At 42.8% G+C, this 23,332-nt stretch overlaps 2 protein-coding genes across 8 annotated transcripts in view; one reads left to right on the forward strand and one right to left on the reverse strand.

Moving 5' to 3' along the window:
- The window catches only part of CRB2 (crumbs cell polarity complex component 2), a 112,304-nt gene that overhangs the window by 78,851 nt on the left and 10,121 nt on the right, over positions 1 to 23,332 (reverse strand). Inside the window, exon 3 of the mRNA XM_053996065.1 lies at positions 1,750 to 1,858. The gene's annotated coding sequence lies outside the window, so the exon portion shown is untranslated. The remainder of the gene's footprint in view (positions 1 to 1,749; positions 1,859 to 23,332) is intronic.
- Positions 1 to 23,332, forward strand: part of STRBP (spermatid perinuclear RNA binding protein) — a 59,074-nt gene that overhangs the window by 22,199 nt on the left and 13,543 nt on the right. For 4 of the 7 annotated variants that reach the window (XM_053996082.1, XM_053996083.1, XM_053996078.1 and 1 more), the window contains exons 3-17: positions 2,146 to 2,363; positions 3,113 to 3,278; positions 4,987 to 5,131; positions 10,412 to 10,506; positions 10,916 to 11,011; positions 11,729 to 11,840; positions 12,420 to 12,517; positions 12,983 to 13,094; positions 13,799 to 13,891; positions 14,747 to 14,946; positions 16,961 to 17,122; positions 17,916 to 18,050; positions 18,572 to 18,712; positions 19,267 to 19,390; positions 21,272 to 21,316. In XM_053996082.1, the coding sequence (XP_053852057.1) occupies positions 2,146 to 2,363; positions 3,113 to 3,278; positions 4,987 to 5,131; positions 10,412 to 10,506; positions 10,916 to 11,011; positions 11,729 to 11,840; positions 12,420 to 12,517; positions 12,983 to 13,094; positions 13,799 to 13,891; positions 14,747 to 14,946; positions 16,961 to 17,122; positions 17,916 to 18,050; positions 18,572 to 18,712; positions 19,267 to 19,390; positions 21,272 to 21,316 (1,942 nt within the window). The other 3 variants (XM_053996079.1, XM_053996077.1, XM_053996081.1) reach the window with 3 other exon arrangements.

Below are 23,332 nucleotides of genomic sequence, written 5' to 3' on the forward strand. Positions count from 1 at the left end.
TTGTCTTTCACAGGGGTGCATTAAAAGTGCTTTCTGCTGCCAGGCTTGCATGGGGCCAGATCAAACCTGAGAGAGGGGATTTTCTGACCTTGCACTAACTGAGGGATGGTACTGTGTGCTTTGAGCAGAGCAAGTGAGGTTTGATGTATTGTCAGCCTCTTAAAGCCAAAGAGTGTTCTTGTGAGCCTGCAGTACATGAATTATTAAATAGGAATGAAGGGGATGCTCATAAGGTTTTCTAATAAAACTGGCATTAGCAGGCTGTAGCAAACAGCATCAGTGACCTTGAACTTGCAGATTTCATTACCAAATGCTCACATTCCCCTTCCACCTCTACCTCACAAAAGCAAGTTTTGATTATTCACATCCATGTGTGTGTGATTGAAAGTGCCTCTGTGCACATTTCGTGGAAGTGTAGATGAAATGTGTGTACCAAAAACGCCTGGTTTAAATGAGGAGTCACTCCTCATTTGCCTGGGTTTGGCTGCAAATAGAAATGCCTGAGATGTGGGATTTGTAAAGATGTGCAAATATGAAGTATTGTGATGGTGAGATTCTGAAATTTGTTCACAAAAAGGCAATAAACCTACTCAGTTGCTGAACAATATGAGTGGAGAGCAGTTTAAACATATTTATATATTTTTAAGCCCTCTAAGGTTATTATTGAGAGAATGGAAATGAGAATAAATGAAATAAATTTTAAATACAGTTGCTAACATTTGAGTGGCTGGTTGCTGCATGTAGGCTGTGTGTTTATATTTATATTTATATTTAAACAAAAGACCTAAACAAAGACTTTTAACAGTTACAGAGGGAAAGGGAGAAAGAACACTTTGCAAAGCAGAGTTGTTAACGTATTTAAAATAGTGTCCCACTCTGTCATTCTTTTCGGCCTGAATTGTAATGAGGAGTTGATCCTGCCAGCCCCTCTTCATTAGAAAAGAAAATGTGTCTCATAATTAGGAATTACCAGTTTGTTTCTGTTCCACTGCTGTACCTGGCATTTCGTAAGGTAGAAGTCGGTGAGTGAGTTGGTAAATGCAGCTCGGCGTTTCCCTGCAGCCCGGCTGTATGCATGTTGTGGATAACCACAAGAGGGACCTCCTGGAGGCACTCTGCAGCCTATCAAACTGCAGGGGATAAAACCAGCCCTTGACGGATGAATTGTTACTGCCCAAATTATCCATCTGCGTGTAGGAACACAAAACTTGGGAAGGGAATGATGTCATGACCTTCAATGGAAGAGATACAAGGAGTGCAATAAACCAGGAAATCATGGACAGTTCCTTAATAAGGATCTAGCCTAGAAGCCTGTGAGGTTGTTCAAAGGCCCTTTGTGTCCTTAGGAGTGGGTACAGCTACAAACCCATGAAGTAGGGGTGAAAATGACACCTAATTAAGGTGCTTTATGTGTAGGAGGAAGAGAGGGGTTTGGTTGGTGATTCTGTTCTGGGAGGCTTTCAGCAGTGACTGATGTGTCTGTAGAGACCAAGACTTATTGCTGCCCTTGCTACAGGTCTGTGCTGTGATCACAGCTGGTCTGGGGCACTGCTTAGATCAAAAAAGTCTCACCTGAATAGTCTGCAGCAAACCCAAAACTTCCTAGCATAGGTTTCCCAACTAGTGAAGTTTACCTCCCTCAGCAGCATCACTCAGGACTCTGAGATTCGCTGCAGGCTTTTTTAATTAGCACTCAAATACCTTCCTATTCATTTGAATGTTTTTAAAAAAGAAATTTCAGTCTCTTACCGTTTATCTTTATTCTCATCTTCACTCATGCCTTTGCAAATCCCTGTGCAGTGGCTGAGCCTCTCACAGTTCTGTACTGCCTGTGACTTCATCTGCAGCAGCAGCAAACCTGTGAGGGATTGGCTCTTTGACTGCCTGTTCCAAGGTGTGCTGCTCTGGTCCCCAGCATAAACAGAGGAGAGGTGGCTGCACTCAGCACTTCCAGAATATGCAAAATTGAATTTGGAGAGTATCACTGCCTTTTACAAAAGAATCATGTCTCCTTGCCCACCCTCCTTTCCACATGCTATGCCCAGTCTGCACCCTCCTGCCAGGTAGGATTCCCATTCAGGCAATGTCCTGTCAATACATCCATAACTTCCTTCTCTTTTCTTCCTGTTTCCCACTCTGCAACAGAGATCGATCCGATCTTTTGCTAACGATGACCGCCACGTAATGGTGAAACATTCAACCATTTATCCATCTCCAGAGGAGCTTGAAGCTGTCCAGAACATGGTCTCAACAGTAGAATGTGCCCTTAAGCATGTCTCTGACTGGATGGATGAAAAGAACAAGTCTGCAAAGTGTGAGGGTGATGTGGAAGCCAAGGAGGAAGCTGCAGAAGGCACTGCCAAGTGAGTGAAGCCTCAGCTCACAACGTGTCCCTGTGCTGCTCTCAATGACTCCTTTCCTCCAAATAAGAGTTGTAGTGTTACCTGGGTCTGCTGCAGTCATTGAATGTTCATAGAAGGAGGGGGATATATTTGGACTTTTTGATGTGGGAGCACGTGGGGGGAGTGCAGGGAATGGCAATAAGCCCAGTGTGGGCAGCAGTTGCTCTATATTTCTTTGCTTATTTTACTGTGATGTTGTGAAGTTGCATTTAGCAGACAAACCTTTCAGCAGTTTTAAGCAAATCCAATTCCCTGGAACACACCAGTGCAAATCGACAGCCATGTGCTTGGGGGCTCCTGCAGTCTAATACACAAAAATTTTTATAATCCAGCAAACAAAGTTTCCAAAGCCTCCATTACTTTCCATTATCGCCATAGTTTAACCCCAGCTGGCTGGGCTCAGCCCCATATAGATGCTGATTTTTTATAAAAAAATAATCCAAGTGTGCACTAAATGCTTTGGAGACAATTGGATGAGACAAGAGCTGGTGCTGGCCTCTCAAAGAAGCATTTCTTGCATTTTACTCCACGTTTTTAAGCAATCCTAGTCTACAAAACTGGCTCTTGTCACAGTCTTTTTTCTCAGCACTCAAAAATTAAGTATCCCTATGTTGCTTTGAAAATTCTTTACTGTGACTCTGAAAGGTTCCCCTAAACTGTAGCTGGAGAGTAAAATCCCCTTTAATTTCCCTAAATTGTTTCATTTCCAGGGATCAAGGTGGTCGGACGTTATGTGGCGTTATGAGAATTGGCTTGGTTGCAAAGGGCTTGCTGATCAAAGATGATATGGACCTGGAGCTGGTTCTCATGTGCAAAGAAAAACCCACAAAGACCTTGTTATGTATCGTTAAAGACAATCTCCCAGCTCAAATTCAGGTGAGTTCATTTGCAGCAGTCCTCCCACAATGGCTGATAGCACTGCAAGGGCTATTTGGGGAAAGGCTGGAATTTGTTCCAACAAGAAAGACAAGTGATGTAAAGGAATATACTCTGAATCTAGGATGGCATCTGGGACATGTGACGTTTAATGTGGTGACATGAAGTCCTTACTCACAAAATGTAACCTCTTCCTGCTCTTGTTGCCCTACTCGTGTTTGTGCTGTCAGTTCCCTGGGAGAGCAGCTGACCTCTGTGTGTGCAACTAACCCAGGGTGGGTTTGGGTGCTCTGCTCCACCCAACATGAGCTGAACTGCAGAAACCTTTCCTGCTCACTCAGTCCCTGTTGTTGTCCCCTGCCTGAACCTGCAGTTCCCCATTGCAGCTGCTTTGCTTGGGCCATTCCCACATAAATTCCTCTGTGCTGCCAAGGTGAGAACATGTCACTTTAGGTGGTCACTCATTTGGGCTCATGTTAATCATGAGCTCACATTATTTTTATTTATGGCTACTTAATTCTGATGCTGGCATCCAGTGGGCAGCAGTTGCAGCTTGTTTAGGGATGCCACCTCTGTGACAGAGTTCTGAGGCTGAGGAATCAGTCCACCTTCCAGACTCACCAACACTGGTGCCAAGGAATTGCCCTCTAATGTTCCACTGTAAGTGCCCCTCTCCAAACCACAACCAAACTCAATCTTGCTTTTCTTCTGATCTGCTTTTCTCCCTGTGTTTTACCATGCTTGACAGCTGTTAGTTCTCACCATTCATTTTCTCACACAAAGGGCTTGTTTTAATGGGCTGATGTTGTTCCTAGAGATGTGGCCCTATCCATAGCTAAAAATGCAAAGGATCTTTTGAGTAGTAAAGAGTAAATTTTACTTGTTTGAAAATGATAGGGATGTATTGAGTATTAAAGAATAAACCTTGTCATGAGGCATGAAGTGAGGAGGGCTGGAAGTGAGAAGAAAAGTTAATATGTGCTTCAAAAAAGTGAGATAAAATGAAAGAATAGACATAATTAAAATATGTGAAGATTGAATAAATTCAAGAGACAGGCAGGTAAGATCCTGTGGCGAAGGACTGTGAGGGATTACAGAAAAGATGAGGGAAGAGGACTCTGACTCATTAAATGCTCCAACTGTTGTGGGCATGGAAGATAAGGAGAGGCTCTGCAGAGGGATCAGATGCTGGAAGTGAAGGAGGGTTTAGGTCCATTAGTGGACAAAAGGAACAAGTGAGGCAGAGACTCAGGAGCTTCTGCTTTGCTGCTTTGAAGGCTCATGGTGAGCAGATGCTCAGCCATTTTCATCCTAACGATAAAGGAGCTGCAGAGCAGATTGCAGCAGGGAAGGGGTCAGAGCAGATATCCTGACCATCGGTGTGCTGAACCACTCCACACAGAAGGGGTGGCTGGAGGCCTCTGAGCCATCTGTGGCTGCCCTTGTGCTGCTTCTGGAGGTGCTGAAACACCTGCAGAGAGATCACTGCACAGAACTCTGATACAGTGCATGTTAATGGAGCAAACTGTAAGGCAGTGGCAGCACTGGCTACAAAAGAAATGTTTTAAATTGCTTTTAATGAGAGAGGCAAGGCCGCCTTTGTTACTGCAATGCCCTGTAGCCTTCTCATTAGCTGAGGCACATACACAGGTTCTTCACTTTTTCAGTCTATTGGGAGAGTCTTGAAATCTTTCTTGGTGACTTTCAGAAACTTACAGAAGAGAAGTATCTGGTGGAGGAGCATGTAAATGAGGCAGCTATTGTTATCCATAACACAAAGGAGCCCAAGCTCACTTTGAAGGTGATACTCACATCCCCTCTCATCCGAGATGAAGCAGAGAAGAAGGAAGGAGGTACACAGAGCGTTTTAACTTGGTTTTAAGACTGTTCTAGCTAAATGTCCTGACTGTGCAGCACAGGGTTAATTGGCAAGTAGGTTTTTAATTGTGCATCATGTATTGACTAGACTGGCTATTGCCACCATGAGTTACATTATTTGTGCCTTAAAAAGACAGCAGTCACTTAAATTTCATGTAAATATGTGTAGTTTTCCTTTCAAGCAATATTCCTACAGTGTTAACTCTGACATACAATTAGATCTTAGTTCTCCTTTCTTTCAGACTTGCTATTTAATTCTTGAGCACCTGGCGCTGCACAGTCTTGTTTGCAAATTAAGTCAGTCAAGTGGGATTGGTTTATAGTTTCTTGAAAAACTCACAAAAATGTTTCTCTTTATGTAAAAGCCCTCTCCTGCAAAGCTCGCCAGTGTGTCGTCCTGGCCCTCAGTTTTTATTGATTGATGATGTGTATGTTTCTGGCTTTAAGAATTTCCTAACTGGGATACAATTGAAGTTATGGTGCTGTGATACAGCACTTTTGCTTCTGAATTGAACGTTGTACCTCATGTCCTTAGAGCAAAATAGTTCTAGAAAACTGTCACTTAGTCCTTTCCGTTCCTTCTCCCTCTCCGCGGTGTCCTGCACAGTTCCGTGCCCGTGCTGCAGGAATGGTGTCTGTAGTACCAGTGAGGCTGGAAACAGACTGTGAGCAATAGAGAAGAGCAAATGTAGCCATACTTTGTTGTATTTTTAAAATCTTTTCAGTAATTTCTGCTTCCGCTTCCCAAACCTATCCCTAGAAACTTTGCCACTGGATGATGTCAGACCTTTGACCAACTGGCCACTCTCTGTCATGACAACTGAGGCAGCTGGGCCCGTGTGGGCTAGGGAACTCCCTGTCGCTCTCTTCCCATTTCTAGACTTGCCACAAGTCCTTTGCTTCCTCCCTCTCCCACATGGAATACCAATGGGGTGAGAAATGTTGGTCAGTTTCTCCTCATTTTGTTGGAGGCGATGGCAGGAAGGATCCCTTTCCAAGTGACATGTAACACTTTGGCAGCAGTTGAATGTAAAAAATCTTACAGAACAGATGAATGGCAAAGATCCCTTAATTACACTGGCTGTTTATTCTGAAATTAGCAACAATGCTGTTTCCAAGACCATTAAAAATAAACTGCATATTGCTTTAGTTGTTCAGCTTCCCACAAGATGCTGAGACCAGCCCTGGAGCTGCTGCAGCTCATCCATGTTCATGAGAGAGCCCAGTGTAGGACGAATTCCGATGGTGAAGGATTTGTGAGATTCCCACCAGGGAATACGGTTTTACACAAAGGCTTCTGCCCAAGTATTTTCTTGAAAAAATTGATGCTGTAATGCCAGCGAAGTCCAGGAATTTCTGAATTCATCTCAAACTAAAGGAGGGTTGGAATTTTTATGTTTTCTCATGCTTAAAATGTAGGTGGTCTATGTTTTTTTCCATATCTTAAAATATTTTCAAAGGTCTCTACTATATTTTTGAAATTTAAAATGGTTTTACCACCTCTCCTAAAGTGGTTATACACTGTCATTCTGTGCAGCTGCTGAGAACAGGGAATAGGGTCATGGATCTCATTTTAAAGTCCAGGCTCCTTGGCATTGATTCATCACAAAGAACAGAGACATTTATCATATTCCTTTTCAAGGTATATGGAGCAATTTGCAGATGTCACTAAGTAAGTTGGGAAGGATACATTTTTTTTTTGTAATCTTGCCAACCATTTAGATTGGAATCACTTAGATTCAGACCAAAAAGTTTCATGTCTAGTGAATAGGGAGAATAATTGGAGAAAACTGGTGAAAACACCTTGATCTCCAAAGCACTGCTGTATTTTTTCACTACCACTGAACAGTGTCAAGCAAATGTAAATAGACTTCCTATGCAGTTTTAAAAACCTGTCAGTTGGCTCCATGCATTCTTTTGACTGAAGGACCTCAAAGTGCTGCTGAACTTGCCTTTCATCTTCCATGTAAGATAGGCCCAGACTGCCTGAGCCTGCGGAAAACTGACCAAGGTTTCTGTGGTGGGATTAGCACTAATCTGTCCTCTAACAACCCAGGTCAGGCCAACGGCCCTCGTTACCAGTGCTCCCATTGTTCTGTAGGAATGCTGTGTGTGCCTTCATGCCCTGATGTCAGAATGTATCGAAAAACATTCCTGGATTTCTCTTCAGTCCCCACCTCTTTGAAAAAGTGTTCATGTTTAAGATGTGGTGTTTGTCCTATTTGTTTTTGCTGCTCCTTAGCAAAAATAAATAGTGGCCCAGTGTGTGTGTGCATTTTGGTGTTTCTCACAAACAGCTACCCATAAAGCTCTGCTTTCTCATGTTGAGAAGTCAAGCACCTAAATTTGTCTGCATTTTGCATCAGTTTACATTTTAAACTTCTTAAGAAACTGAATTAGTCACAGCATCAAATATAAATTGAGCTTTCCAGACCAGAACCTTGTATCCTGAAAACCAGTTGTTGTTACTGAGCATACAGTAACAACAAATTATGTAATTACAAACAAGCTGGTTCACCAAAGTGGGGCTGAAGTCCCGTTGCTCCTGGAGCAGGACATGGCCAATGATGCTCCCAAGGGGCCAAGTGCCTCTGAAGGGGCAGCAAGCCCCAGACTGCCCTCCCCTCTCTGGAGAAGAAAAGGCTCCTCGTACGGCTCACATGAATGGAGTTGGCAGCTCCTGTGTGAAGAGAATGCTACAGCAGTGGGGAGAGAATTCCTGAGGGATTGGTTCTGCGTTGCATAGTGTGAGCTAATGTCAGGGCTTTAGAATTTACTCTTTACTAAACTCCTTGGATCACTGCCCTTGTTAAAACTACAAGGAAAAAAGGAAAGCTTTGCAATCCCGTTTGAAAATTTTGATTTGGTCTCACTTTCCTGACTGGCAGAGCATGAAGAAACATGCCATTCTCCCGAGGGGGTCTGAAGGGAGCCCACTGCAAGCTGCTCGCCCTCTTCACTGCCTGTTCTCTTCATCTTTCTGTTTAATAGAATCTTGCACCTGCAAGTTGGCAGACCGCAACATCAGGACACTGGGGCTGAACAAGCAATTGGCAAAATTCTCCAAGATATTTGTAAATTAGGCCTTGGAAAATGGTCTTAATCCTGTAAGAAAATACATTATTCTAAATTGCTGAAACACATCTTAGGAGGTTTTTGGTTCACCTGAATGACAGGTGACATGTATCTGTTTGATTTGTGGTTTAAATGAAAAATTAATTTACTTTATCAATGGCTGCAGCACTCTTTAGCAAAACCTCATACAACACTGAGCCTCAGTTCGTTGCAAAAAAATGATTTTGCAGTCAGTCACCTTTGCCATTTCTAACGTTTTAAAATAAGATTCTGATCATTCATTGACAGTACTTGTTTGATACAGTACTTGAGCTTTAAGCAGATGTTTATATTGTCTGCAGTGAAGTTTTCTCAGAGAACTACCCAGATGGATGTTGAGTAATCCTGTGCCACAAATGTCACTCCTGAAAACAACAAAACTGCAAAGGAAATTTAGAAGCAAATCTTGTGTTCCAAAGTGACCTTTTATGCTCAAAGAAAGACAGAGCTTTGAGACTTTGCAGCTTTCATTTGGACACTGATTTGCAAAGCAGACAAGAGGAGTGATTAATCCCAATCCTGGAATGCTGTTGATGAGGGCAATAACAAACAATGCAAATATCTGCTGTGAAGTTCACAGGGGTTAGAAAATAAGCTTATAGCACTTGAGTCAGCAGTTGTTAACTGCAACCATCACCTGTCAGACAAGATACTGGTTCTGTTCAGTTTTACACTGGTGGGGTTTTTTTTGTGCTTTGGGCTCTTTTATTCATCATAACATCAAGTACTTTTACCAGAGTAACCTTCCCAGGAAATGGCTTAGGAGAGGCAGCCTTAGCACTAAAGATGCAATTGCTTATGCAGCCAATCCCATTCAATGGAACCCATGAAAATGTCCTTGGAGATGGCACTAACAAACTGATGGTACTTTTTCTTCATAAATTGTCCTGGTATTTTAGATGTCTTGCTTGATTTTGCTCATCTAGCAGAGTTTTCCGTTTGGAACGGATTTAGTATTTCATTCATCTCTGCAAAGGTCTCTGAAGACCTGGAGAATTAACCACTATGAATAATGAAAAGAGTGCATTTCCAAATTATTTATTTTTAAGTCAAGAGTAACTATATATTCATAGGAAAATGTCATGTTCAAGGCTTTAGTTAAGGCATAGATTAATTTTGTTGTTCCAGTTGTTCTCATCAGCTAAAACCAGTATCTTGTAATGTGATTTCACAGAAGTGTAGAAACCGTCATTTATAGAGAGTTTCCAGAGAATCTGGATGTTACAAACTCCCTTGGATTAAAATAAAATAAATACAGAAGAAAGGACTGATAGAGAATTCCCCTTAATGTAGAATTGGATGTGGCTGCTAAAAGCAGTTTGTTACAAGTTGGTTGATAAAGCGGGGAAAGGCAAAAAAAGTGTAAACCTGGACAGAAAATATCAGTGTCTTGTCTCTCAAATCCATCTTTGAATTTCCTCTGTTGGTTTCAGTTGCTGTTGGGAAGCTTTTACACGAGGGCACTTCCTCTCAAATATATTAATGACCTGGAAGTTACCAAAGCCACTCTTTCATATGCTCTGGTTATATGAAAGATGAATCAAACTAAAGTATCATACTAGCATTTCCTGTATATTTCTTTCATTGAATTATACTGGCTAGTACTGTTCATGCAGTAATATTTCAAATATATTCAATGTTTTTCTTTGGAATTCTCAATAATTGCATGGATGTAATTTAACTTTCTACCTATTAAATTTTTTTTTATTACCCCCTGAGAATATCTTCCTCTTGTCCAAAGAAGCTTTGAAATTCTGTGCCACCTTTGTGGAATAAAAGTCACAAAGAAGAAGAGGAAAAAAAAGCCCAATACATCCCAACAGAAAAAAAAAAAAAAAGGAAAAGTGCTATAGAGCTATTTTCTGCCCTGAAATGTGTTCTACATTTTTAATAAGATCCCAGATTGTCTGTAGCAGTGGCCATCTTTATTATTACTATTATTTTACAAGGAGTGAATGCCTTTGCTTCTGTTGCACATGTGCACATTTACTATCTTTAATGGCTTGTTTAAATTAAATAACACCGTGCACTTAAATTCTGGGAGTCTTATTATCTCATTGAGATGCTGCCGCTCTTTTTGTATTGTGACAGAAACCCCTTGGTCAAATTGTATCTGTCTCTTTTTATCCCATTTTTACCAGTAGATAATGTTGCGATGAAAGATCCTCCGGACTTATTGGACAGGCAGAAATGCCTGGAGGCCTTGGCGTCTCTGCGGCACGCCAAATGGTTTCAGGTTGGCTCTTTGTTCTTACCTTGTTGTTATTGTAGCCTTGCGAGGTTTAATTTGAGATAGTTTTAATTTTAATGCCTCTTTAATTTCTGACTAGTCCCTCCTAGAGCAAAGGTCTAGAATTCCAACCCAGTGCTGTACTGTGCAAGGGCAAACGTGACAGGGAGACAGTCAGCTGGTCCAGAGTTGTCATGAGGCTACAAAAGCAATCTTGACATTTCGCTGCCTTTTTTATACGTTTCTCTAAATTCAAGTGTACTTTTATATAAGTGTTTTTATTTTGCATGAAGCTGATTAAGTATTAAGTAATAATAATTTAAAATTTATCCCAGGACTCTGTGCATTTAAAAAGAAAAGCAAAATTGACGACCAGGCTTTTGCAGGTGTATTGGAATCATTTTGTTTGTTTTAGGCCAGGGCAAATGGACTAAAATCATGTGTAATTGTTCTTCGTATTCTGCGGGATTTGTGCAACAGAGTCCCCACATGGGCACCGCTGAAAGGCTGGGTAAGTACAGAAAGAGCTGAGGTCATGTCTCAGATCTCCCGAGAGTTGTAGCAGTGTCTGGACTGGGGAAAGCAGAGTCTTGTATGAGACTCTTCCTTCCACCCCTGTTCCTTTGCTCCCCATTAACTGCTCCCTGTGTAGAGCAGAGAAGGCAAGTAGTTCTCAAGTCTGTGACACTGCTGCCATGGAAAGGGACACACTGCTGTGGGCCTCGCATATCCAGGAGGATTGGCAATAGACTAACACTTGTTGCCTTCCAGCCCTCTTGTTTAGTATTCCAAAACTATCCTGCTCCCGTGACAATGCCACTCCTGCCAGCAGCTGTTGCCCTTTCCTGGGACAGGTTTGCTCTGCGTGCCTGGAGAGGAACACTCTGTAGGGCAGCAGAGGTGGTGTTTCTGTTGTGTGGAACTGAAAACCCTTTGAGAGGAGAGAACATTTGTCTGGCTTGACTTTAGAGACCCCTCCTTTTTGACTTTTTGGGCAGACAGTGGAGAGCAGTTGGTGTCCTCAAAAGGTGACTCAGACCAGGGGGGACAAAGATGTGCCCTGCACAAGTACATGGCCTCCTCTGGGGCAGGTCTCTGTCCCTAAGACCTGTAGTGGATTACAAGCAAAGTGTCCTGATGTGAATGTTCATCCCCTCTGCCCCACATTTTTAACTTTCAGTCACAGTTACCCTTGTGTCCATACTAATTGTAATTTAATGTCTTCTAGCCACTCGAGCTTATATGTGAAAAATCTATAGGTACTTGTAATAGACCTTTGGGCGCTGGGGAAGCGTTGCGACGAGTGATGGAGTGTTTGGCATCTGGAATTCTGCTTCCTGGTAAGGGGCCAAATGAACTCCAGGAACACAAAGGGATGGTCAGCCCACCTTAACATTTAGCTGTTGCTGTAGGATTACATGAGAAATACCTGCTGTGAACTCTGAACCTGCCTTGGAGTGAAATTGATGTTTTTTGATTTAAAATACAAAATTAAAAGAAAGGATTTTGCATAGTGGTAACTGTGTGAATGATACTCCTGCCACTGCAGGAGAAGTTAGATTGGTTATAAATTAAACTCTACCTCATTAAGGGGTTGCAGGTAAATAGACTTAATGATTATCTGGTTTTTACAGATTCCTTGAAATCTACATATCTGTCCAAATTATGTTTTCTTCCATTTCTACTGATTTCAGTTAATGTTATCACTTATCATCCATGTGCAGTGTTTACCCTGATAAGGTCTGTGGCCACTGCAAGGGCATAAAACCTCGGGTCAGTTTGCATTGTGTGAAGGATGACTCCCTGCTGGAGAAGGGGTGCTGCCCACTGTGCAGCAGTTGGGCTCAGCTGCTCTGTCTGTCCCTGTTTGCACACTGCTGCTCGTTCCCCTCAGTAATCCCCGTTCCTCTCCCTGCCAGGGGGCCCGGGCCTGCACGACCCCTGCGAGCGCGAGCCCACGGACGCTTTGTCTTACATGACAGTTCAGCAAAAAGAAGCCATTACACACAGTGCTCAGGTAGGGAACTCTGTGTGTGCTGCAACAGTGAGGAATCCAGCTCGCTAGCACCATTTATTCTCTGCCAGGATGGCTTGTTTTCATGGCAGTCCTGACAGTTCTTGTGCTGCACTATCCTGGAAAGGTTAAACCATGGTTCAGGAGTGCAAGAGTTAAATGTGTGTGAAATCTTATCCTTGCAGAGGCAGTGGGATGCCTGTGCACCCACCTCTGCTCCCAGCACAGAGCCCCTGGGTGGGCTCCCTGTCAGTGTGCCCTGCACTCTCTGTTACAGAAATTCATGAGGTTTATGTTTTTAGACATTAGCATTTTCCACAGCTATTGCAGAGGCCAGCTGTAAAAGCTGTCTTCTTGTCTGTCAAAACCACAGAGGCAGTTTTGTGTCTAAAGACTTACTAAAAAACACTTGAGCAACTGAGGTGAGATCCTGCTGTGATTAATATGTGTGTCTACTGTCCCTTTCAGCACGCGCTCAGATTATCAGCCTTTGGGCAGATCTATAAAGTTTTGGAAATGGATCCCCTCCCATCAAATAAGTCATTTCAGAAATATTCCTGGTCAGTAACTGACAAAGAAGGTAGGTATTATTTGTTCCAAAAGTCACTAATTGGTTAGTAAACTAGGAGTTAATTTAGAATGGGTGAAGTTTTGAATTATGTGCTGTGAATATGAAGTAGAAGCTTTTCTTTGTTATATGTGGGGTGATTTTTTTAAAAAAATATTTCATTGTGAGAATAAAATCTGGAAGTTCTGGTCTCTAGAAATACCAGGAGATGAGAGGCAGAACAGCCATAATATAGCTGATGATTATCTTTAAGCACAAAATCCCTTGGCATCCAATGAGCAGAAATGTTTGATTCTTATGCTGCCGAGGAGAGATTGCAGACATGTCAAAAAGCATATAATGAATGTCCAAAGTAAGAATTACTCAAAATTTCTTCCTAGAAAACAAAATATTTCTAATAAAAAAAAATTCCATGTATATTTTTTTGTAAAAACAATACTGTTGGAGGTCTTGCTTAGACTAAATGTGGAAAACAGCACTGCAGGTTTGCAGTCCTTACTCCACACCTGGTATTGGACACAGAGATCCTGCCTGGCCTGGTAGAGTGAGCAGTAAACCAGTATTGGCTTTCATGTAGCAATAAGAAAGCTGTGACTGATGGATGAGTTCTGTTCTTTATAAACAAGCAAGGAACAGTGTGGGACTAATCAGACTCCTGCTGTGGGATCGTGTTTTCCTAATGGCATATCCACATTACAAGGAACTTTATACCCTAGGTACAGGCTCATCTGCTCTGAAGAGACCGTTTGAAGACAGTGTTGGGGATGATAAAGATCCAAATAAAAAGATGAAGCGTAATCTGAGGAAAAGTAAGTGTAGCACTTCTCCACTCTGTTTTCAAAGATCTATTGTACGGGGGAGCTGCTTTAAAGGGTTCTCTGTGTTGGTGTGGTAGAGCATGTGAAAAAGTCTTTGGAACAAAATTGTTGTCTCTATCACCCCGCATTCAGAATGTCAAACACATCTCTGTGCATCTGAATTTCCCCTGACATGCTTTACTAACTGAATGATTTGCATTTTTAAATGGGATTACCCATCAAGTTACACCAGAACTGAAGTTGCCCAAGCAGCTGAGGTATTTTAATGGTAACATCCCTGTATTGTGGGGTCTTTTTAAAGTACTGCAGTGACTTTGCTGAGTGAAGATTGCACTCTCTTCACTCTTCCCTTTCCTGAGTTAGGTGTTGGTCTCTCAAGATTTCCTACAAGGAAAATAAGATGTGTAATCTGCAAAACATTAATGTTGCACATATGCACAGGCTAGAAATCTCTTGGCATTGCTGGGATCCAGTCATTCTGGGATCCAGTCATTCTGGGGACTATTTTCATTGTGCTACTTGGATGCCAGTTCTGGATGTGGTTCCCCATTAGTTATAAAACTTGTTACTCCTTTTACAGCAGGCAGGAGGAATACAGCTAGCTGCAGCAGAATGTTGTTAATATAAAACCAGGTCATTATAGTTGTTACCCCGAATTAGAATGGCTTATTAATGACTTAACAGTGTTATGGCTCTCCTCACCCTCTTGAGAGACTGAGGGATGGTTTTGCTCCTTGATACAGACAGAAGGCACTGAAATGCAAACTGTTTCATTTTTCTGTTCATCTTGTTTTGTTCATTTTCCTTTCCCCTCCTTCCCCCACCCCTTCTACTCTCTTGTACTAGTACTAGATAGTAAAGCAATAGATCTCATGAATGCTCTGATGAGGCTGAACCAAATCAGGCCAGGGCTTCAGTATAAGCTGCTGTCACAGTCTGGTCCAGTCCATGCCCCAGTCTTCACAATGTCTGTAGATGTTGATGGTACGACTTATGAAGCATCAGGACCTTCTAAGAAAACAGCCAAGCTCCATGTGGCAGTGAAGGTAAGGCAGCCTGAAATAATCTGCTAACCCAAGATCTTGGGATGGAGTATGAAATGTGCTTAGAGCTAATAATATGCAAGCTCAAAATTAAAAAAAAAAAAAAGAAATTAAGCTGAGCTGCTCACTCTGTGCTCTAAAGACAGCTGGGCATGGTTCAAAAAGCATCACTGGTTTTGTGCTAGCAGGGGGGAAGAAATTCCCGGGGCTCTACAGGTCAGCTCCTTTGCAGTGGCCTGAATGTGGTGGTCAAATTCTGGATGGGAGGGGTTTAGTTGTGTTCTGTTCTACTCCTTCCTCCTGTTGGTTTGGAAGTGGCATGTTGGTGGCTGCTTCTTTCTCCCCCTCTTTCTCTGTGTCCATTCCTGGCTTGTGAGCTCCTGGAAATAGAGTTCTGTGCTCAGTGCCTGAAGAGTACCTCTGTGTACTGGGTAAACCATGTCAATGATTTATCCAGTCAAATTTCCAGTAGGACACTGGTATCATTCAGAGACTGGTCAAGCTGCTGTTGCTTCCTGTAGGTGCTCTACATGACAGCAGGACAGACTGGAATGCTCAATGTGAGCATCCACCAGATGTGGTGCTTGGGGACATGGCTCAGTGGAGGGCGTGGCAGGGCTGGGGTAGTGGACGGTTGGATTCAATGATCTTAAAGGTCTTTCCCAACCTAAACGAGTCTACAAAAGAACACCTGTTAATAGAACTGCTCTTCTGACAGGAACAGGCCCATCTGTCATTCTGTGCCTCGTTTTGTTTTGAACAAGAATTTCCTTTTTAAAATCTTCATCTGGCAACCTTCTGCTTTCCTTTGATTTCAGTTTTGAAAATCCTATTGTCCTATGTGCTTTCAAGTTCAAAGTGTCCAGAAGCATCTCAGGGCCTGTGTTATTCCTTCAGGAAAAGTAGCTCTCTGCATGTGTGTCCTTCCAGACCTTCTGCCTCATTCTTTTATTTTGCCTTCCTCTCTGCAGTTTAAAAATAAAAAAAAAAAACAAAAAAAACCAACAAAAAACCCAACAAAAAAAAAGCCCAAAAAACCCACTTGCTCTGAAAAACTCTGAAACTCTGACTGCTCTGCCCTTGAACCTCTCTGCGTCAGCCAGATCTGTGCTGGTGCCGACCCAGCTCTGTTTTCTCTAGATTTACACATCAAAACATCCACAATTCAAGCCAAGAGGAAATGGGTGGTGTGGGTTTTTTTTCTCTTTCTTTCTTTCCCTTCTCAGCAGACCAAGACCCTGCCTTCCAGTCTTATAAGAGGGAATAATGTGAGATTTCACTTTCTAATCTGACCTTTTTAAAATGCAGAAGCCCTGAAAACACAGCCAGATCTACCCCAACTGCATGGCAGCTGAGCCAGGGGTTACCCAGGCAGTTCTCAGCTCAGGGTTTGAACACAATCATTTTTGCAGACTTTGATCTTGGCCCTAAATTTTCAGCAGACTTTCAGGTTCCTTTCAGTTTCCCTTGCCCTATGTGTGGTAGCTCTGTGCAGCTCAATCAGGAAGCTGGTTAAGGGAGAGGCTGGCCTTGCTCATGGAGGATGTTTTTGAAGGAACTGAGCTCCAGAAGTACCATCTTGTACAAGGCTTGAATTCTCACAAAACTGTTTGTCACGTTTGCCCCGCAGTCTGTCTCTTGATCTGTCCATAGACACAGGGGGAAATCATGCACAAAATTATTTCCTTATAAGGCTATTAAACAGTGTCTTTGATTTCTTACTTTACAAGGAATTCTTGAGATGATGAATGATGCTCATGAGTATCTTTGAGACTAAAATTCTGCTTTGTGTTGATTCCACTTTTGGAAACCTGAAATTATTTTCCCATTGATATTGTATTCCCTACTGATAACCGCTGAAATGGATCTCTCCATTTCAAATAGGAGAAAACTAATATTCTAAGGAATCTGCATTTTTTAAGTGTACGGTGGACTGTTTGTTGTGTTGTGATCAGCTTTGTATTTGTTCCTGTTCTGCTGCCTCTGTCACAGTTCATTTCATGGGGCTTTGTTGTAGGTTTTACAAGCAATGGGGTATCCAACAGGTTTTGATGCAGATGTGGAGTGTGTAAGTTCTGATGAAAAATCAGATACTGAAGGTAAAAATGAAACAACGTCTTCAATCTCAAGCAATAATAATACTGGCAATTCCACAGCTGACACCTCCGCTACCCTAGAGGTAAGGATTGCATTGAAAGTACAAAAGATAGAGGTGTGGGGATTGGGGTTTCATGTTTCATCTTTTTTTTTTTCTGTTCTATTTGTCAGAATGGTAAAACATAAATTTCTTCAGCTGGGAGACAATTTCCAGACAGTGTGTAATTATGGATAACTCAAACCATGTACATATTTAGTCCACTGAGAAATTTCTAGGGAAATGCAAATGGAGTATTTTTAATGGAACTGCCCTGTTTTTATCCATAGCTGAGAGAATTCTATTGCAGACTGATCTGGTGTGCTGAGATCTCAGCTTTACCTTCCTTTCCAAACAGTTACAGACATTTCTACTAAAACAGGTGACTCAGGGCATGAGATTTCTTCAGTCTGAGTTTGGTAGTGCCAGGACATAATTAGGTGGAATAGCAGAGACGTGTGCAGGGCTGGGAAGGCCAGTCTCTCCTTTCGGTGTGAAAGCCTTCAATTTCAAGGAACTTGACACCATGGCCCCACCTTCAGCTTCGGATTCTCCCAGGGTTGCAATTCCAAGTGCAGTTGGTGTCGTGTTTAGTTTGTGCAGGCACCAGACCAGGCCATGAGGATAGCAACCCTCACCAACAGAAATAGATGTGTGTGACTTCTGTGGCACCATTGTTTGTCCTCCTGCCCTTCTTTAGAGACTTGCCCTTTGCTGTGCCAGCATCGCAGGCTGTGCTGCAGCCAGGGCAGCATTACCTGTGATACAGGTGTGCAGAGGTTTGGCTGCCTTTTGAAGAGAGAAAGGCTCTGAAGTAACACCCTGCATGTCTCTCTAGGTAAGAACTCAGGGTCCCATACTCACAGCAAGTGGCAAAAACCCAGTGATGGAGCTCAATGAAAAGAGAAGAGGTCTGAAGTACGAGCTCATCTCCGAAACAGGGGGAAGCCACGACAAGCGCTTTGTGATGGAGGTGAGTGGGGCAGAGGTGCAGCTGGGGAGGGGTTATTAACGGTGTAGCAGAGTCACTTGCTGCTGCAGCTCACATTTTTGCTATTTTGCCTTTTGCAATGCACATCGGTGGTGGTGATTTCTCAGGTTATGTATCTCTTTGCTGCTGTGATGATTCAGCTGGGGAAAGGAATAGCCTTTCTACTTTAGGAAAATACAGGGAGAATTAAAACTGGATTCTGACCAAAATTTCATGACAAGGAAGACTCTAGGGTATGGGCTAAATCCAGTATCCAACAGATATACCGGTCCTCTTTGAGTTGCAGTTGTGATTTCCAGATTCCCAGTATCTGTGACACACTGGTTCCCAGGATAACCTTGATATCCTTTAGCAGTTTCAAATCTATAATCAATAGAAATTTGTCACATAAAACACTTAAGGATGTTTTTTCCTACTGAAGTTCTTTATGGGTCAGCTGAGTGGGTGCAACATGGTGTTCCTGTGGATCAATACTAGGCATAAACTCATGTCTTAATTTTCAGGTAGAAGTAGATGGGCAGAAGTTCAGAGGTGCAGGCCCAAACAAGAAAGTAGCAAAAGCAAGTGCTGCATTAGCAGCACTTGAAAAACTGTTTTCTGGGCCTAATGCAGCAAATAACAAGAAAAAGAAGATTCTTCCTCAGGTAAGAACTGTAACTTGCTTTTTGGACCATTATCCCAGGTCTGGGTTGGTTTTTGATACAGAAGGCAGCATTCTAGTAAACACGTTAACACAGGCTGGTGGTGTTGCAAGCTGATTGTTTGGGGGTGAAATCCTGGCCCTGCTGCAGTTAAGTGGGTTCAGGAGGGTAAGGGAGATGTAAAACCAGTGCTGTAGGTTGAAGGAAGTTGTAAACAGTGGGAAAGACAGCAGGGAGGAGCAGCAGAGAGAGGCTCAGAAGCCAGCAATGTTCACTCATGCCCAAATCGGAGGTAAATAAGGCACAGTCTGAGGGAAGGGACTGCCAGGGCTGAGCACAGGGAACGTGCTGGGCTCTGCAGGCAGTGGCAGGGCCAGGGACCCGCTGCGTCCCTGTCACTCACATCCTTTGGCACAGACTCTCCAGTCTGTGCTCAGCCAGCCTGGCACATCAGGCATGTTTACAGAGCCCTCTCAAAGGGGATGATTTAATGCAGGTGGCCTTGTATTCCTGCAGCACTCACTCTCTGAACTGCTATTTTTTGTCACTCTGGGCAGACTAAAGGGGTTGTCAATACAGCTGTTTCTGCAGCAGTCCAGGCTGTTCGAGGCAGAGGACGAGGTGCTTTAACACGAGGGGCGTTTGTTGGGGCAGCTGCTGCTACTGGATACATAACACCAGGTAAGGCACCACACTTGTAGCTGACAGTTTAGTATTTGTCTGCTGGGGTGTTCTTTTTCATGTGTGTTATTCACCTGTGCAAGTGATTCCTTTAACCATCTGACATGGAGCAGAAGGCTTCATGGGGGTTTAAATAAATGAAAGAGCTGGAAAGCTGGCAGAGTATATCCTTTATGAGTGTGCAGCTCAAAGCTCTGTGTGCACAGAGCACACAGTTATGGGCATAATGGCTTTCCTGGCTTTATTATTTTATGATTTGTCTTCACAGTTCACTGCCATGGCACAATTCCCAAAGCTCTCTTCCTACCTAAGAACCTTCTGGATTATGTGCTGATTTAGCATTAGGAGTGCCTTTTCCAGGAATCCTTTGTGAACATTAAGTCAGCAGGCTCAAGAGTCCCTGAGCTCCCAAAAACCCTCTACATGAATTCCACCTGGAAGCATCTAGTAGTAGCTTCTGTGGTGGCCAGAAATAAAAGAATTTCTTTTCATACTCTGGCTGATGGGAAATCATCGTCCGCACTGCATTGTTCTGATTAGCAGAAACAGCTTCTGAAGTTCAAGGGCTTCTGGTTCCCATTTCACATTTTCACAAGAAAATGTTCATGAAATGATCACTTTCTCCATTCTCAAATTACTTTTCAAAGTGCATTTTCTTTGTGACTCTACAGCATGTCTGAGGTTTGTGGATGACAAGAGAAAGGAATCCAGACATTGTTTTCACTTGTTATAAGAACCACAGATTTGTAAGAAATGAGATGCTGAAGATGCCTTAGTCAAAGCAAATCCAGCAGCAGCTTCCAAAAAATAACTCTTCCAGTCCTCATGCTCAAGTTTTCAGATTACAGCATGAGCTCTAATTACACCCTCCAGCAGCTCGCACGTGCTAATAGCACAGCCCTGTTGCTTGGGAGCCTTCCTGCCTGGCACCATTGGCAGCATGTCCTCTTCATTGTTCCTGTATGGTCATGTCATTTTAAATATTAAACCCCAGTAATCCATTTTTAATGGCTGTTAACATTGTTTTTGGAACTGTCTGTCTGCCTGAGGAGTCATTTAAGAGACACTTTAACCTGCCAGGGGCATGCCTCTTGCCAATGTGGAATTATTCCAGAAATAAGTTTAATTTCCCAGTTGCTGTAGTTAAGCTTTTACTGGCCTTGGCCTTCACAGATTATTTCTCTCCATCTCCTATTCTTCTCAGAAATCTCTTACTTTTTGGAGTGACACCAGCAGTCTCACCAGAAAAAAAAATCCTGTAAAGCCTTCATGAACTACTGACATGTAGAAACCAATGCTGGTGTTACCTGTGTTGCTTTTTCTCTCAAGTACTTCAGAGTCACACTCTGCTCTCTGGGGAAAAACAATCTGTTTGTGTGGAGGTGTTCACATGTCTTCTGTGGAACTCTGTCTGTTAGAAATGGCAGAGAAAGCTAGGAGCTTTACTAAGGGGGGCGTGACATCTGCCACAGGCATCCACTGTTCTCTTTTTAAAGGAAATTTAGAAAAGTGACTGTTCTCTGCATAGACTGCATTTGTGTTTTAAGAAGAACATAAGCAAATATGGGATATCTGTGTCACGCCAGCTCCATGCTCTGACAGTGCAAACTCGAGGGATTCAGTGGAAAAGAAAATGCTGAGGAAATGAAACAGGGAATTTTAACTCTCTGATGCTGAGGCTTGAGAAAGTCCCTGGCAGCTTGTCCTTCTGGCCACTGCATAGGAACACTGCAGTGCTTTCAGCAAGATTTGTATGTATTGGTGTGAGTTTGGTTTTGCTGTGCTCCAGCTTCAGGCACAGGATCCCTGCCCGTGTGCAGGTGTGCAAACACTGACAGGCAGGGCAGGGAATGACCCCCTCCCTCCTCTGTTTCCCTGCAGGCTATGGAGCACCGTATGGATACAGCACAGCGGCACCAGCCTACGGTACGTACAGCCCTGTAATTAACACGTTAGAAATTATGCAGAAACTGTTGTGGCAGTCCAAGTGTGGCAGTCCAAGGAGAAATTCAAAGAGATTTAAGCTCTTAAACCATGACAACAACACCACTTTTATGCCATAACCTTGTGGTTCTTTTTTGGTTGGAGTAGCTTTTTGCCTCTGCTTTGCCTGGTCTGTGGAAGGACTGCTTGTTCTAATTGCCTGTTCCCTTCATACTGGAACCCAGTCAAAGTAGTTCCCTTACTTTTTACAGCCAGTCTGTGCTCCATTCAAAGACTACCGAAGGGCCTATTTCAGCATCTCTGACCCAGATTTAGCTAAATGGCATTACAGTAACATTGGTGAAATGTTTGTCCCCAAGTGTAAGTGACTTGTGGACAAAGCTCCCTTAATGCTGTCAACTCTTTGAAGTCTATGGGCAAATACCCCCCACCCCTGCAGGCTAAAACACCACTGCTTGGGACACCAGGATGGGTTTTGTGTAGTCAGTGCTGGTAGCAATCAGTCTGTGAGGCAGCCAGGACACGGTCATTTGCCACAATGCTTTTCACTATGAAACATGTTCTATTAGGCTGGCAAAGCACTGGTTTCATGGAGATTGTAAAATGAGCTGATAACCAGAGAGCTGTGATGGAAGGTTTTTCCTTAACTCGGCTTCTCCCTCCCCACTGGCTTGTTTTATGCTGGACTAACAATGCATTCCTCTAACCGGCCCTTTTGGTTACTTTGAATGAGGTTTATGTGGCAATGGGAGCAGGGCAGTTTGGAGTCAGTGATATGTCCTGGCACACACAACGTGAGCCCACCAGGACCAGTCCCACCAGCCTGTCCTTTGGCAGGGGCTGGTCACAGTCTGCTGATCAAATGACTGGCATGTTTCAAGGCCTGGAGTTTTTCATATGGGAAACTTCTGCTTTTTAGCATTTGTAATAAGTCATTCCTCCCAAATCTGTCTAACTTGGGCTATACCAACTCCCCTGATATCATTATAAAAGTTAAAAATATTTTGAAATGTCAATTACATGACTTTTCTAGAGGTATGAGCTCTAGCAGGGCAAAAATGCTGCTTTATGGAAAATGTTTGCTTTGCCTGACTGGGACCAGCTGGTCCAGTTCTGTACTGAGAGGGAGAATGGGCCCACAGGCTGTGTTCAGTGTGGAATTCTCCCACAGAATTGAAGAACTGGTTTTACTGGAGAGTAAAACCTCTCTAGTTTTACACCTGCTGACTGGCCCTGTCCTCTGACAGAAGGGCAGCTGCCAGCAGGGCTGTCCCATGGAATGTTGTCCTTTGTGGTGCATCACACAAGGAACAGCAACAAGTTTTCTCAGAGAAAAATGAAAGGGAATTTAGTTTGGGGTATGGATTTTTTAAAAACTCCCTTGGTTCTTTTCAAGCAACAGTCTCAGAGTATAACTAGGATTACTGGTATCTGCATGTCTGTGTTTTTACAAGCAGTGACACATTGTGACATGAGGAATCCTTTCCCTGCTGAAGGCAGGAATACAACTGTTACCAAGTTTCCCTGAAGCTTTTTTTTTCTTGCTTTTTTCATTCAGTCCTTCTGGTATGGGATTTTTTTCTCATTATGCCTATTTTGTGAGCTGGATTTTAAGCACTTAGGTGTATATATGTGACATATCACTGACTTCAAAGCATTGTGAAATTGGATGCCCCCATTTTTCACATAAAGAGTTTCTGTTCTTAATGTCTTATGATTGTGATGCAAAGTTCTGGGATAATGCTTTTTGGCTGTAAGGTAAACATGTCTCTTTGCCTTTGTAAGCTGTTGCATGTTGGGAAACTTCACTTTGATCATCTGGTGCTCTGGAATACCTGCTGTTGCTGCTTTGTGATTTCTAAATGGATACATAGGTTAAATACTAGAATTTAAATAGGCAAGATTAAAAAAACAAACAAACGTTTAATTATGCAGAAGTTTGTGAGGCCACAAGAACTCTAAAATAATAATGAAATCAGGCAGATGTCAATCTTTCCA

Source organism: Vidua macroura, chromosome 21 (genome assembly GCF_024509145.1).
Source record: "Vidua macroura isolate BioBank_ID:100142 chromosome 21, ASM2450914v1, whole genome shotgun sequence".
Taxonomy (NCBI): Eukaryota; Metazoa; Chordata; class Aves; order Passeriformes; family Viduidae; genus Vidua; species Vidua macroura.